This window comes from Chanodichthys erythropterus, chromosome 16 (genome assembly GCF_024489055.1).
Source record: "Chanodichthys erythropterus isolate Z2021 chromosome 16, ASM2448905v1, whole genome shotgun sequence".
NCBI lineage: Eukaryota > Metazoa > Chordata > Actinopteri > Cypriniformes > Xenocyprididae > Chanodichthys > Chanodichthys erythropterus.
In genome coordinates this window covers 821,323-837,745 of record NC_090236.1, presented here as the reverse complement: position 1 = coordinate 837,745, position 16,423 = coordinate 821,323, and the positions used below count along the sequence as shown (strand labels likewise).

Below are 16,423 nucleotides of genomic sequence, written 5' to 3'. Positions count from 1 at the left end.
TTTTTTTTTTTTTTTTTTTTGTTGTAAATGTATATATGACAATGAGAGGCAATAGTCAACTAAATAAAATAATAAATATTTGTTTCACAAGTTTTCGTATGTTTTACATATTTCTTTGTTGTTGTTTTGAGTTGTTTGTTATACTTTTCACTATATTGTCAGCTAATACACACAAAGCAAAAAACAAGCACGGACAAAAGTTCGTTTGACATATGTAATGCAGTCACATAATATTAATGATAGTATCGAGATTTATGCAGTGCATATTTTGATAGCATTTCACATTTCAAGCATTTATCTCAAATCAGAGTAAATAAACAGCAGTTCCCTACCTTTGTGATCATAATCCGTGTGACTATTCTACTACGGTATGTAATAATGGTGGTGGTAATGTTCATGTACTACAGTATTTGTAAGACTTGTGAAACGTTAGTCAAAGTGAAGTAAATGGGTAAACTCTCCTTAAAACCATAAGGCGTTTAGCATTTGACTTCCCTTCGCTAACCAAGTCATTCTGATTAAACAGATGAGCAGCGCGAGCTCTTCAACGGACTTGAATGCAGCTAGTCAGTGTGACGTCACTGAGCCTGTTTCTCAAACGTTCTATCCTCGCGTCATTTTTACTTATATAATACTAATATTTTTATAATACGACACGTATGCTTTAATAAGTTATTCATGAATACTTATGCTTGGCCATTTGTTCACTAGTGGACCCCTGGCAACACAGTGGACGAATAAAAAGCTTACTTAAGCTACATTTAATTTTGCACAATTTAAGTGATTCTTTTAGTAATGCAATAAAAATTGTAGACAAATTTCTTCCCCTTATGCAATGTTTGGGGTCAGGGTGACCCCAATCGACTTTTCCATTGTTAAAAACATGGTTTCCCTCATCTCAGATTAATATTACCTATATATACACACACAAAAAAAACTAGGCTTGATTTGATTGTTCTAAAGGTGTGTAAAAAAAAAAAAAAATACACATTGAAAATTAATGGAGTTGGCAATAAAATACAAGTTTTTTTTTATTATTTGTTATATAAATCAATAAATCTGGCATAAATCTGAAAGTGTACACACAGAAATATACACACACAAAAACACATAAACACACTGAAGAGCCGCTTTATAGTAGAAAATAGTTGTTCTTCTGATGAAATGAGACACTGACACTGGTTTTCATGTTTAATATGGTAAAGCTGCTTCATTTTAAGCAATCAATTGTATAAAGTGATATATAAATAAGTGATGTGACTTTACTGAAGTGCCGAATTGCAGAGCTTGTGCAAACATATCCACATGCTATGATCAGATGCTTTTCTTATGCTTTATTTAAAAAAAAAAAAAGCTTGCTGTTTTCTCAATTTTGTTGTGTGTTTATTTTGTTATTGACAGGAGAGCATGCAGCACATATTTACATATTCATCTAACCGGTGCTGTCAGCAGTGTGGGCGGCATCAGATGTTCACTAACAGTATATCGCTGGTCACATATTTCAAACTTCATTTTACACCTAAGCGAAGAATGACATGAAATTTTTGCATTGTAATATGAAGGTACACAACGTACAATTGTGACATGGAAAGCACTTTTGTATATAAAAAACTGGTAAAATTTGCATTCCGGGGTCTGAACATCATGATATTTGGGGTCACTTCAACCCACGGCAACAGTGTTAAAGTAGCCCAATTCCGTGAGAAAACCATGGACTTGGCAACACTGCATCTCACCAACATATTTGTCAAATTCTTATATCTCTTGTCAGTAAACATAGGAGGATTTTTAAAAACAACTGAAGGAACTGAACTGAACTGAAGCTAAAATAAACCAATATTTATTTATTCGTTATTGAAATTCTGCCAGTAGGGGTGATGCAACTGAAAAATCACTATAACTCCAGCGGTATGATCCATGAAGTTAAAAACTGGTATGTATCTTCTTTGATGGATATGCTTACATCTACTCTAATATGACTTGAAAACTTCAAAAGACATGGCTGCTAGCAGCCAATCAATTTTTTAGCAGCTAACAAAGCAGACAAATTGATCTTTACATGATACAAGTAGAAAGCCAGACAATCACTGGAGACTCAAGTTAAAGTCATTTTTAAGTCATTAAATTTGAAAACACTAAGTATTCCATTGTTTGATCCATGAATTTGATAATTGGTAAAATATCATCTATGGTAGCCTACACATGCTAACATGTTCCTTAAATATCACTCAACAACAACAAATATCAAAATCAAATTAACAAACATGCCTCAGCAACAAATTTCAGCATTTTCTCAATGTGAAATGACAGATGAGGGCTATAATACTTATGATGACCACTAGAGGGAGCAACTGGATAAGATAAATCTTTTTTTTCTATTAAATTGCATGCCTGAATTTGTCCGGATTTCCTTTTTAAGGTCAATTGTTGTTTTTGAAACTAGTAAGTATTTTACAAGCTGTTTCATCAAAATCATATCACAGTATCAGTGGAGATTTTATTGTTCAGTTGATACATATTAATACATATGCATTTGCATATTTATTGGTTAAAACACTTGATCAAACAAATATTTAATATTAATCAGACTTTATAGTTTTTGATTGTAAAAGTTACATTAATCAAAATAAATGCAAATACATATTTTTCAGCATTGCAATATTTTTATTTGCATTATCCCCATCACAAAACCCAGGCCAGTGTTCCATATGTCGACTCTCGTCGACTCACGTTAGCGGCAGTTGAATTGTTGTCTGGGCCATTGGTGAGAGAGGGAACTCTTATTGGATGTTAGCGACTGAGTCAGTGTATGAGAATTAACACAAAAGTGAAGAAAGAGCCCAAGTCAGTCAAGACGGCACAGACAGAAGGCTCATCTAATGTTATATTATCCTACCCGAGAATTCCAAAACAAGAATATTTTCATAACATGAGCCACTTAAAATGAAGAGTTATCAACATAACATATTCAAAATGGTAAGAAAGCACTGCTTTGTTTATGTTTCATATATCTGCATATATCTTGTATATCCTTGTTACAGTTTCTCCTTTTGAATGACTAATATAGACAATAAATGCAACAACCTTAAAGGATTAGTTCACTTTCAAATGAAAATTAGCCCAAGCTTTACTCACCCTCAAGCCGTCTTTGGTATATATGACTTTCTTCTATCTGATGAACATGATCAGAGAAATATTAATAAATATCCTGACACATCCAAGCTTTATAAATAGCAGTGAACGGGACCAACGAGTATGATCTGAATAAAGTGCATCCATCCATCCACATCCATCCATCATAAACGTGTGCTCCACGCGGCTCCGGGGGTTGATAAAGGCCTTCTGAAGCAAAGCGATAAGTTTTTGTAAAAAATTATTCATATTTAAACAAGTTATGAAGTAAAATATCTAGCTTCCACCAGACTACCTTCCATATTGAAGTAATGAAGAAAGTGTAAACTTGCGTCACGTCAGATAAGCTTTTTCCGTAAGGTGAATAGGGAAGGCATAGGACATAGTGTAAGCTTTGTGAACTGCAAGAGTTTTACACTTTCTTCATACATTAAATACAGAAGGCGGTCTGGCGGAAGCTAGATATTTCATTGGCACTTTCTTCAGCTCATACTCATTGATCCCATTCACTGCCATTATAAAGCTCGGATGTGTATTTATTAATATTTTTCCAATTGTGTTCATCTGAAAGAAGAAAGTCATATACACCTAGGATGGCTTGAGAGTGAGTAAAGTTTGGGTAATTTTCATTTGAAAGTGAACTAATCCTGTAATAATAGCCTTCACACACAGGCACAAAAAACGCACATGGTAATTTGTGGTTGACTGTAGTCTGTGCTGTATGTTCAAGCGCAGCCTTTTGGTCCGGATGCAGGTGACGAGAGACAACAACACCGGTTTTTGTCGCCGCTTGTTCTTTGAAGTCGGCTTGGTGTCCTCTAGCCTTTACATCATGTTTACCATGTGTGAGGCTGTCTACATACATACACCATGTATAAATAACTCTCTGGTGAAAGTTCTTATGTGATTTTTAAGATGTCCTTTGTGTTTGAAACTCTTTCCACATTGATGTGTTAGGCTTCTGTCCAATGTGAAATCTTGTGTGACTCTTAAGGTTTCTTCCCACTCTGATGGCATTTGGAAAGTCCATCTTCAGTGTGAGTTCTCATATGCCACGTCAGGTTTCCTTTATGTCTGAAACTCTGTCCACACTGAAGACATATATATGGCTTCTCTCCAGTGTGAATTCTCATGTGTTCATTAAGGTGTCCTCTATGAATGAAGTGTTTTCCACAATGATGGCATGCATACGGCTTGTCTACAGAGTGACTTGTTGTGCGACGCTTATGCTTTCTTTCATTTATAAAATTCTTCCCACTTTGATGGCATGTGGAAAGTCCATCTTTAGTGTGAATTTTAATGTGCCATGTCAGGCTACCTTTATGTGTGAAACTCTGTCCACACTGATGGCATATGAAAGGCTTCTCTCCAGTGTGAATTCTCATGTGTTCATTAAGGTGTCCTCTATGAATGAAACTCTTTCCACACTCATGGCATGCATGCAGCTTGTTTACAGAGTGAATACTTTGGTGAACTTTCAAGTATCCTTTATAACTAAAACTCTTCCCACACTGGTGGCATATATATGGCTTCTCTCCAGTGTGAATTCTCATGTGTTCATTTAGGTGTCCTTTATGAATGAAACTCTTCCCACACTGATGGCATGAATACGGCTTCTCTCCAGTGTGAATTCTTAGGTGAACACTCAAGTATCCTTTATGATTAAAACTCTTTCCACACAGATGACATGTGAACGGCTTCTCTCCAGTGTGAATTCTTAAATGATCATTTAGGTGTCCTCTATGAATGAAACTCTTACCACAATCATTGCATGTGAAAGGTTTCTTTTTAGTATGGATTCTCATGTGACACTTAAGTTTTTCTTGATCTGTGAAACTTTTTCCACACTGAAGGCAAGTTAAAGGGCTTTCTTCAATGTGTATTCTTGTGTGAACTTTAAGTATTCTTGCATTTGGGAACCTCTCCCCACACTTTTGGCACGTGGAAAGGTCTTCATCTGTGTGATTTGTCATGTGCCATGTAAGGCTTGCTTGATGTGTGAAACTCTTTCCACACTGACAGCATGTGAACGGCTTCTCTCCAGTGTGAATTCGTATGTGTTCGTTAAGGTGTCCTTTATGAATAAATCTCTTTCCACACCGAGGGCATTCGAAAGGCTTCTCTCCAGTGTGACTTCTCATGTGAATATTAAGGTGTCCTTTTTGTTTGAAATTCTTTCCACACTGATGGCACGTTATAGGCTTCTTTTTGGGACAATTTTTTATGTGACCTGTAAGGTGTCCTTTTTCTGAGAATTTTTCAGACTGCAAGTTACTAAAAGGTTTTTCTTCAGGTGTCTGGAATTTGCGATTTTCCTCCACTTCATTCAGTTCTTGAATTTCCTCTTTCACTTCCATCAGACCTACAATTAACATTCAATGGTTAAAAATCAGTTCAAGAAAAGTGAAAAAAGAAATACCAAAAAAGAAAAGCCTAATTAAAGATAAATTAGCAAAAGACCTCAAAGTAACTTTTTTTGTGTGTGTGTGTCATTCTGAAAAATCTGCTAGAGTACTCACATGAAATGTTATAGGTATTTTAGATGTGTATATAGTAGGTAGCAGAGGTGGGACAAAGTCATTGTTATGCAAGTCACAAGTAAGTCTCAAGTCTTTGCCCTCGAGTCCCGAGTCAAGTCGAGTCAAAGATGAGGCAAGTCCCAAGTCGAGTCAAAAGTCAAAGCCAACAAGTCTCAAGTTGAGTCCAAAGTCCTACCATTTTAGTTTCGAGTCATTTCAAGTCCTCTTACCACAGAAATAAAATTTATACAAATCATGTATGTCTGTAAGATTTGTATTTATTTAAAGCTCTTTTTATACAATGACATTAATACAGTAAAAAAACAGAAAATTTAAATTTTCACAAAAAATAGGGGTGCTAGGGGGGCCATGGCAAGTTGGCATGAAAAGTACAGCAAAACAAAATAATTGAATGAATTAAATAACTAAAGTAAACCAAATTAAACCAAAAATAAGCTAAACAATATTCCCATTAGTTAATATTATTATTCAAATGAAGTAAAAACGATTGAGCCTATTTTGCCGACGTTTAGCGACATTATTGAAAGAGTAAAACTGGAAGGCCTGTTTTTGTCAAATTGCAACTCGTTTTTTGTCGACTACCAAATAATTGTTATAGCTATGACAAGCAGGGCGGGCGAGAGCCGTGAGGGAACGGCGCGAGGCTGGTGACGCGAGTGATAATGAGCATCACGGTGCGCCGGCCTCGAGTCTCTCACGGAGGTTCCCGCCTCCTCCCCACATTTACGAACTACGTTACAATAGCCAAACGAAACTATCTTTGGTATCATTTTGCCAACTGGCGCATTGTTGCGCTTCAGTGGTTGTCTTGCAATGTGCCTGCTTAGATGCTGTCGAATCAAACCAACGTGGGACTACAGTGATTGGATGTTGTGCAGGCAGAGCGCGTGCTCTCTGCATGCATACAGGTGGTGCACATTTTTTTCACAGCTGCAGATCATAGACTGTAAAAAAAGATGGACGACGCGACGCCACTTCCTTCCATTGTATTGAACTGAAGCCAAAATGGGCTGATGAATGGGCGCTGACACGTTACGCAATACGTCAAAAAAAAAAAAGTTTGGAGCCTGGGCATGCGCAGAAGGAATCGTCAGTTGAGCCGGAGGCGGAGTCGCGATATCAAACTTCCGCCCAGACGACTGCGTCATCATTCATGTATTTTAAATAGACTATAAAAATTATACACAATTTAAAAGTCTACCTATAAAATAATAGGCTATTCTGTTTCTAGAGCAATAATATTTTTGAAACAGCAAATTCAGTAGATAAAAATCAATATAATATGCCACTAGAAACAACTCTAAATCGTCAGAAACGGTCCTGCCATTTTAAATCAAGTTCAACTAACGTTACAGGAGATCGATTGCTGTAATTAGAGTAAGCTATCATTAGTTTTGTCCTGCTAATTATTATTTTATACCCATAAAAATAATAAGTACTGCCAGATAACGATCACCTGCTTTTTCCTGACATGGTTAACATTAGGTGTGTTATCTCAACTAATAACATTTATTAATTGGCTTATAACGCCCACATTTGATGTTACAGAAAAAAAGTTCAGTGATCCGTCAGATCCTGTAGGTCGGTTAGTACAGTTTACTGCTGAACAACTCATTTTGTTGGTGTTAAATAAAGAAATCGAAAATTAACAGTTAGTTAATACATCTTCAATCTCCCCTCGAAGCTCCAACAGTCCTCAGACAAGCCGTCAATCAACTTCGAATCATGACGACACGCCCCGTTTTTATAGCATCAAATTGCTAGCTAAAATCTAAATCACAAAAACGAACAATTGAATATATATCAGTGTGATAACTACCTTAAATGACCAAAACCATCTTTCAGAAAGTTTTATTTGAAGCAGAATTTATTTTTAACAAGCGGCAACCTCCCCCTTTCTCTCGTGAAGCCAATAAGGAAGTAAACTGCGATTCATCGACTGGCCGCTAGGGACAGTCTCCAAAAGAGAGCAGAATCTCATTGAGTCCTATGTTAAATTGGCCAAGTTTATAGCAGAAAAAAACATGTTTACAAGTTGGTTCAAATTGTGGTTTTGGTCTATACTGCTATTTTTGCCCTTCATGACAACTCTGAGGGGGGTGAATTTTTTTATAACTTATCCGTTTAAATTATATTAAGCCTTAAAGTTCTGCATAATTAAGGGCGTGGTCACTTGAGTGACAGGTAGATTGCGCTGCTGTCTGTGAGCCGTCATGTTACCTCAGCTGCCGCTGAATTTGGCATCTCAGCCGTTTTTTTTCTCTCGATTATTTTATACAATTATAAAATATGGCTTGCTGCATAATATTCGAGACTGATGTGTGTCTGTGTAGATGTGCATGCATGCGGAAGAAACTGAACACACGTTGTTGGATCGTGGCATTTACTACAATGACAATGGCAGGAGGATATCAAAATCCGACAGCACTGCTTGGATATTATAACTAAAACTGCTGCACTATTTTGAAAAAAATATACTTTGGACACAGGCTCATTTGTTTGTTAGATACGATCGTATACAGTTTTACAACATAAAGGCTGCACAGATTGCATCCTTTCTTGAAGAACGATGACAGAGAGCAGATCATTAAGAAATGTGACGTTTTTTTGTTTTGCAATGGACACTCATATTTTACCCAAGTGCCACAGATTGGATTCATCTCGCGATCTCTATTTCATTATAAAGGTATGAAGTCCCATTTGATTTTCCATGTTGTTATTTGCACACCCAACACTACTGGTGTTGGAGGATCTATATTTTAAAAAAAAAACACCGTAGATTGACAGTAAACCTTTAGAACGTTCTGATGATAAAACGTATCTTCATTAATATTTTAGATCGTATCTAAGATAGATAGCTCATTTGCCTGCTAACATGGTCACGTCGAGCTAGACAGCCGTGGTTTCAGTAACCAATCACATCAGCTCAAACCACCTCCCCGCCTCTTTGCCCATTTTCAGTTATCCGTGACGTTATGACGTGCGGTGACGCACAGCTAAGATGGCCGCGGCCTCATTTTCGCTTCAAAACTGCTGTTCAGAACTCTATGGGTGACGTCACGGACGCTACGTCCATATTTTTTTACAGTCTATGATTTTTAAGTTTTCACTGAAGTCTCATTCGACTGCCCAGAGGGCGGGGTTTATGACCTGTACTGCATCCAGCCTCCAGGGGGCAATCAAAGAGCCCGTGGCTTCACTTTTCAGAACTTATGAGACACACCCGCTGCAGATACACTGAGAGCGGCGCGGCCATATGAATATTTTTTTCCAGGTTTTCATGGGAAGTAGCAAGCCTTCTCGAGTCAAAAGGCGCAAGTCCAAGTGAAGTCATGAGTCTATAACCGTTACTTTGATCACACAAAAGTATTAATTATATATCTGTTGTAAAGGGAGGGAACTAGCAACTAGACTTTGTTTAAGGCACAACAGAACATCAAGAACATATGTTGTTAACTTGGCAAGCATTGACAAAACCCTGTGATCAGTAAACCCAAACAATAAATAAATGTTTCTCATTCATTTACATCCTTTTATCTTTCAAACACGTTTATACCCAATACACAAAACATACATTTTTCACCAATCAATAACCAGCAGCATAGAGATGAAAATCTCAATGAATGTTCCTTCACCACAGCTTATGAATCAATGTCCATGAAAAACAATGTCCAAGAACGCCATCCAAAAGTGCAACCTGTACTCCTTAGTGTCAATATCAGTCCACGCCGAATAAAAAGTCTCTCAATTCCCAAGTGGCAGCATCCAGTTTAAGGATCCACTGTAGTTGAATCAACTCCTTGCCTCTAATCCCATTTTAGTGTCATCTTTCCAACATGGGTTAAAAACAACAGGCATACGAATAAAGAGATAAATCCCACAGAATGTGGAGTCCTTCTATAAATTAGATGAAATAAATCACATTAGGAAAATAACTACACACAAATGAACCAGTAAACATTCAAGAAATACAAGGAAAGAAACAATGCTTACTTCCGATTGAGCATAAAACTCACGGTTTCTCAATCAGGACCAATGATTGTTTGGAGCCATAAGCCATGCTTAGTCCCTCCATTACGAATCTGACTACTTCTACTCTTTACACTCATTTTATACCTGAGAGTATAGCTCACTGTTGCCCCCTCATGGAGAGTAGTACAATTACACACACACAAAAAACATGTTAACAGGTTTATAACTGTTACAAGTCATTGATGTTAAAGTCCAAGTCGAGTTGCAAGTCTTTGTACATTTTGTCGAGTCGAGTCTGAAGTAATCAAATTCAAAGTCCAAGTCACATGACTCGAGTCCACACCTCTGGTAGGTAGTGCTGGGCGGTATACCGGTTCATACCAAATACCGGTATTTATTTTTGTTATGATATGAATTTTGATGATACTGCAATACCGGCATGTGTCGCTTAACCAACGTTCGGAAAGCGGCACAGCCCGTCATTGTTTGAGAGCATCCCGTTTCACTGTTGCACTGTAGTGAGAGCACAGCTGAGATCGCATCACAGCCTATGGTAAGTCCAAAATCACCCCCTAAAGCCTCATTCACTATTCCCTACGTTATCCACTTATATTGTTCAGTTAAAAGAGTGAATGAAACGAGTGAGTTAATTGTGTACATCAGCTGTACACTCGTTATTGCGGTGCAATGTAAGATTGAATGAGTGCACTCAATAATAAAACAATGCCCTATTTCGGATTCAGCCCTTGATTACAGCGGAGAATTCAAACTACACGCAGCATGCAAGATAGAGAGCAGTTTCTGCGCGGAGCGCTGTGATGAGGTTATCAACGTTCTCCACATGGATCACATTATATAGACCGGAGCGAGCGTGTTTACCTTTTTTATGGACGTATTTCATATACTCTTGTGCTCTAAACATGAACCAGCAGCATGTATGTGCACATATTTCATCACGTTTTCTACAAATTAGATGTAATGTTATGCAAAGGACACTGAACTGTACGTCTGATCACGACCACGATGACACAATGGGTTATTCTGCCACACAGAAAACGATGTAGGTTAATAAATAGACTGACAATTCAAAGAAGAATGGGCAAAAAGTTGACTGCTTTATTCTTTCTGTGTTAAACTTGCGTGTGTCATTTGTTCGGAGACTGTAGTGCTCTTAAATGTACTGAAAATATCTTTAGACTGTTTAAATGCTCTTATGCGTTTCTCCCTCGTTTTGGCAGTTTGTTTTTATAAAGGGGTAGATTTTTAAAATGCTTAAGGTGCCCTCAACGTTTTTTTTTTTTCTATCTCCATGGTCATATTTTAATATTCATGTGTCTGTAATGAGTATGTTGCAGGTCTGTGTTTGATTGGTTGTTGTCTCCCCACAGCATCATTTTGTGGGGCTTTGTAAACCTGTATTAACTCTAGTGTGGAATTTTTCTACAATATTCACTCATCATTACAGTAAAACAGGGCATTCTAGTCAATCTACTGCAGTATTTTCTCTCTCAATCAGTAGAAAATGTGGTTAATGCCCGGTCATTCATAGGGGAAAAAAATACCGTCATATACCGTGAAACCGATATAATTTTGAAAAATACCGTGATATAAATTTTTGGTCATACCGCCCAGCACTAATAGTAGGGGTGTAACAGTACATCTATTCGTCCCGAACGTCACGGTTTGGTGAATGCAATCAGATGACCAATACAGTCAGTCACAGGCAATCCATGCTCCAATTCAGGAGTGCATTCTGTTTACGGCTTAGTGCTTAATACACTACAGGAGGCTGTATTGTACCATATAGGGGATTAAACGCCACTAGGTGGAACAAACTTTGATTTGCACTACTGTCTGTTCAAAATAAAATAAAAGAAACCTATCATTGTGGATTTGTTCCTTTGTCTGGTAACACTTTAGTTTAGGGTCCAATTCTCACTATTAACTAGTTGCTTATTAGCATGCATATTACTAGGATATTGGCTGTTTATTAGTACTTATAAAGTTGATATTAATGCCTTATTCTGCATGACCATATTCTACATCCCATAATTCTACTCAATACCTAAACTTAAAGGGCTAGTTCACTCAAAAATGAAGCGGAAGTAAATGACGACATTATTTTAATTTTTGGGTGAACTATCCCTTTAACAACTACCTTTTCTGCAAAGAGCAACGCAATAACTTTAACACTCATCACGTGGATCATAGATCATATACAGATTGAAATAAGTGTTTCAAGTTTTTATAGACATATTTCATATAATCTAGTGCTCTAAACATAAACCAGCACCGTGTTTGTGCACATATTTCATTATGTCTCCTTCAAATTAATATATATGTGCAAATAAGGACACTGATTCAGCCTTACTTCTGATCATAATCGCGATGACATGATGAAATATTCTGATAGACAGAGGACCATGTAGGCCCCAAAACTGAGGTATGTACCAAATCGTGACTTCTGTGTACCGTTACACCCCTAGTATATAGTAGGTACTGTATGTTTACTGTCAGATTCAGTTTATTTGTTATTTTAATTATATGATTTTAAGCCAGTGGTTCTCAATTTATAAGTCAGGTACCACCTCCAATTAAAGTGCTCAAGTACCAAGCGCAAGCTTAAAGGGGGACTCTTTTAAGCTTAAGATATTTCAAATACAGTTTGGAAGTTAGTTGGGCCGAGTCCAACAACAAACGTCTAACCAATCAGCATCAGGAAGCATATGGCGGTTGAGGAGAGAGAACGAGCAAGAGGGAGTTTTGAAGATAATAAAAAAAAAAAAAACTGCAGACCGAGAAATGGGACACAATAAAAAACAGCTCAAAAGAATATCACTGCAATAAAGGCCTAACATAAGTAAAAAGCTTATGGAAACACTTTACAATAAGGTTCATTAGTTAACATGAACTAATAATGAGCAATACTTCGATAGCATTTTTTAATCTTTGTTAATATTAATTTAATCATTTACTAATACATTATTAAAATCAAAGGATAAAAAAAATTAGACTTATGTCTAAAAAAACATTGAAATGTCAGATTTTAAAACGTGTAAGTCAAATCGAAAACAAACATTCTGTGTTTATGTAATCTGTATGAAAAGAGAGCCATGTCAGAAATCCATGATTCAGCTCATTATCCGCTAATGCGGTCACGCCCACGGAGGGAGCGCTATTCAGACGCAAATTCTGAGTCAATACATGCATTCATCGTCTCAATCGTGTATTTATTGTCTTGAAAAAGTGTTTTGAATAGCCATAGTAAGCGATCTCTGTCCTCTGTTAGTTCGGTTAGTTCTTGAATTGCCTATTCTTCTTTAGTGCTCAGGCATTTGTGGACTAAAGGTGTACAGAGCGCCCTCCGGCTGCAAGTGTGAATTGAAAACACAGTATCCAGCACTCACAGTGATGACAATAAATCCTGAATAAATATTACTCCTCTGTATAGAAAATTGACAAACATATGAGAATTCATCAATATTTCTCCAAATGTGCATGCTTTTAAGCTAAAAGCCTATATGAAATACCATAGAGGTAACATAATTGTTCAGACACTTTGCATCACAGAAATACATCTTATTTTAAAGAATATAATAGAATACCATTATTTTAAAATGTAATATTTCACAGTATTGCTGTTTTTTCTGTATGTTTGATTTACCCCATGAGATTTGAATCATGATCACAGAGGGTTTTTTCACAGCCTACCTGACTGAAAGAGCTCATTATTTATGCAGCTCATTAGAGCTCTTTATGCGATTCTTTTGTCTTCTCAGATGAGAATCACCCATTATTCATGAGGATTCACGCTTCCACGCATACTGTTTCTTGAGCAAAGATGTTTTAGAAAATTTAAATCACTCTATTGTTTTATATGAAGGAGTAGGAAGGATAATTTTGAATCATTTTGAAGCAAAAACTCTAGTCAACAATCTCCAATACCCAGAAGTCTTGTGAACACAGATTTAATACTTTTTTTGGCCTTATTTCAGTGACTCAAGTTTTTTGTTTTTTCAATAACCACGCATAAATGTTATTCTTTTAAAAAACGCAAACATGTACATACATGCTCCTCACATATTATGGTAGCCTAGTTTGTGCTGAATACAGTGTAATGACACTTTTGTCATTTATATGTTTATGAACAACTGAAAAAAGCACAAATGTCAGAGCATGTCAAAACTTCTCCAGGCCCCAAATCAGCCTCAGACTCCAGAGGGTTAAAGTGTTAGTTCACCCAAAAATTAAAATTCTGTCATTAATTACTCACCCTCATGTCGTTCCAAACCTGTAAGACTTTTCAGCTTCAGAACACAAATGAAGATCTTTTTTCACAGTTAACGTAGTAAACAGTGCAGTGAACGTGGAAGCGCTGCACTGTGTTTACTACATCAACTGCATAGGACACTAACATGGAAAAGAAGAAATTGTTGAAAGTCATTTTTGTTTGTTTTTGCGCACAAAAAGTATTCTTGTGGCTTCATAACATTAGGGCTGAACCAGTGTAGTCACATGGACTATTTTAACGATGTCTTTACATCCTTTCTAGGTCTTGAAAGTGTAATTGTTGCAGTCTATCAGACGCCAGATAGCTCATGGATTTCATCAAAAATATCCTAATTTGTGTTCTGAAGATGAACGGTCTTACAAGTTTGGAGTGAAATGAGGGTGAGAACAACAGAATTTTCATTTTTGTCTGAACTATCCCTTTAATGCATAGACGCAATATAATGACAAAGATCACATTTTTTCATAACTTTTTGTGTTCACTTAAGACATAGAGTTTACGTTAATACTTGCCAAGGCAGGCATTTTGACATTACTTTGTGTGTATTTGACCATTTAAGCACAATAAGCATCAAACAAAAAATCGATTCAGAACTTTTAAAAGCTGTGTCACCAGCAACTTTATATGAATGCTTCAGGTGTGTGCACACAGAAACTAACTTGACAGTAAGGACTGCCCGATAAGAAAAAAATAATGTAGCTGTCAAGTCAGTTTATTACGTACAACTGTTCATCTACTGGGACAACAATCTCTGGGGTTTACAGAGAATGACCAGAAAAAGAGAAAATATCTAGTAAGCAGCAGTTCTGTGGGCAAAAATACCTTATTGATATCCGAGGACAGACTGGTTCAAGCTGATAGAAAGGAGAGAAAGAAAACATTTTCAGTGCATTAGCACCACCAAATGCTCTGGTGTTAGGCTTTAGGCTTCTTTCTGGTGTGAGTTTTCATGTGATTCTTAAGGTTTCCTTTGTGTTTGAAACTCTTTCCACATTGAAAGCATGTGGAAAGTCCATTTTCAGTGTGAAGTTTTTTAATGTGCAACGTCAGACTTCCTTTATGTGTGAAACTCTGTCCACAATGAGGACATATATATGGCTTCTCTCCAGTGTGAATTCTCAGGTGCTCATTAAGGTGTCCTCTATGAATGAAACTCTTTCCACAATGATGGCATGCATATGGCTTTTCTACAGAGTGAATTCTTAGATGAACATTAAAGTATGCTTTATAACTAAAACTCTTTCCACACTGATGGCATGTATACGGCTTCTCTCCATTGTGAATTCTTAGATGAAGATTCAAGCATCCTTTATGACTGTAACTCTTTCCACACTGATGGCATGTGAACGGCTTCTCTCCAGTGTGAACTCGTATGTGTTCGTTAAGGTGTCCTTTATGAATAAATCTCTTTCCACAGTGAGGGCATTCGAAAGGCTTCTCTCCAGTGTGACCTCTCATGTGAATATTAAGGTGTCCTTTATTGTTGAAACTCTTTCCACATTCATGGCATGGGAAAGGCCTTTCTCCAGAGTGAGTTTTCATGTGATTCTGAAGAGTTTGTTTACGAGCGAAGCTCTTTCCACACTGATAACATGAAAAAAGCTCTCTAGTGTGGATTTTCAAGTGACGGTTTAGGTTTTCTTTATTTGTGAAACACTTTCCACACTGAAGGCAAGTAAAAGCATTCTCTTCAGAGTGAATCATTACGTGAACATTAAGATGGCCTCTATGTTTGAAACTCCTTCCACACCGGTGGTTTGTTAAAGGCTTCTTTCTGGTATGATTTGTAATGTGATCCCTAAGGTGTCCTTTTTGTGAGAAATTTTCAGACTGTGAGTTATTGAAACTCTTTTCTTCAATTCTGAAATGTTCAGGTGTCTGAAAATCGAAGTTGTCATTCAGTTCTTGATTTTCTTCCTTTACTTCCATCAGGCCTACAATTAACATTCAGTTGTTAAAAATCGGTTGGTGAAACAAGAAATACAAAAGATAGAAGCCCTAAAACAAAAGATATAAAGTAACTTGTATTTCTATTTGTGACCTTAGGGCTGGACGATATGGCCAAAATTTATATCACGATATAATTCTTAATTTCGGTCGATACGATATAATTCCGATATCGATATGAACTATATAATAGCCTCAGAAAAACTGCCAAGAACGGCCACAATGGATGTCTGTACCTACAAATGTCTGAAAAATGAATTTGCCAAATCTATGAAATCTCTTCCTATAAAACTATATAATATTTTAGAAATAAAAACAGTACAAATAAATTTGTTCTGCTTTTATTTGTATACAATATATACAAACATAAAATTAAACATAAGACTCACTCACTTTAGTAATATTAATATCTTTAACATTAAACTATAACATAGGCTGATTTTATTATTCTTAAAGGGTCATGAAACCCCAAAAAACTTTTTTTGAGATGTAAACAGATATGTATAGGCTGCACATCATTGAAAACACTAAAGGTACTCAA

At 36.6% G+C, this 16,423-nt stretch overlaps 1 protein-coding gene across 1 annotated transcript; it reads right to left on the bottom strand.

Moving 5' to 3' along the window:
• Positions 1 to 3,737: 3,737 nt before the first annotated feature.
• Positions 3,738 to 15,864, bottom strand: LOC137002374 (zinc finger protein 585A-like). Its single transcript, XM_067361949.1, has 3 exons — positions 14,857 to 15,864; positions 13,918 to 13,951; positions 3,738 to 5,494 (listed from the first exon to the last, which is right to left on the bottom strand). Exons 1-3 carry the CDS (start codon positions 15,862 to 15,864, stop codon positions 4,122 to 4,124), a joined length of 2,415 nt encoding a protein of 804 aa, XP_067218050.1. The 3' UTR covers positions 3,738 to 4,121.
• Between the last annotated feature and the right edge of the window lie 559 nt (positions 15,865 to 16,423).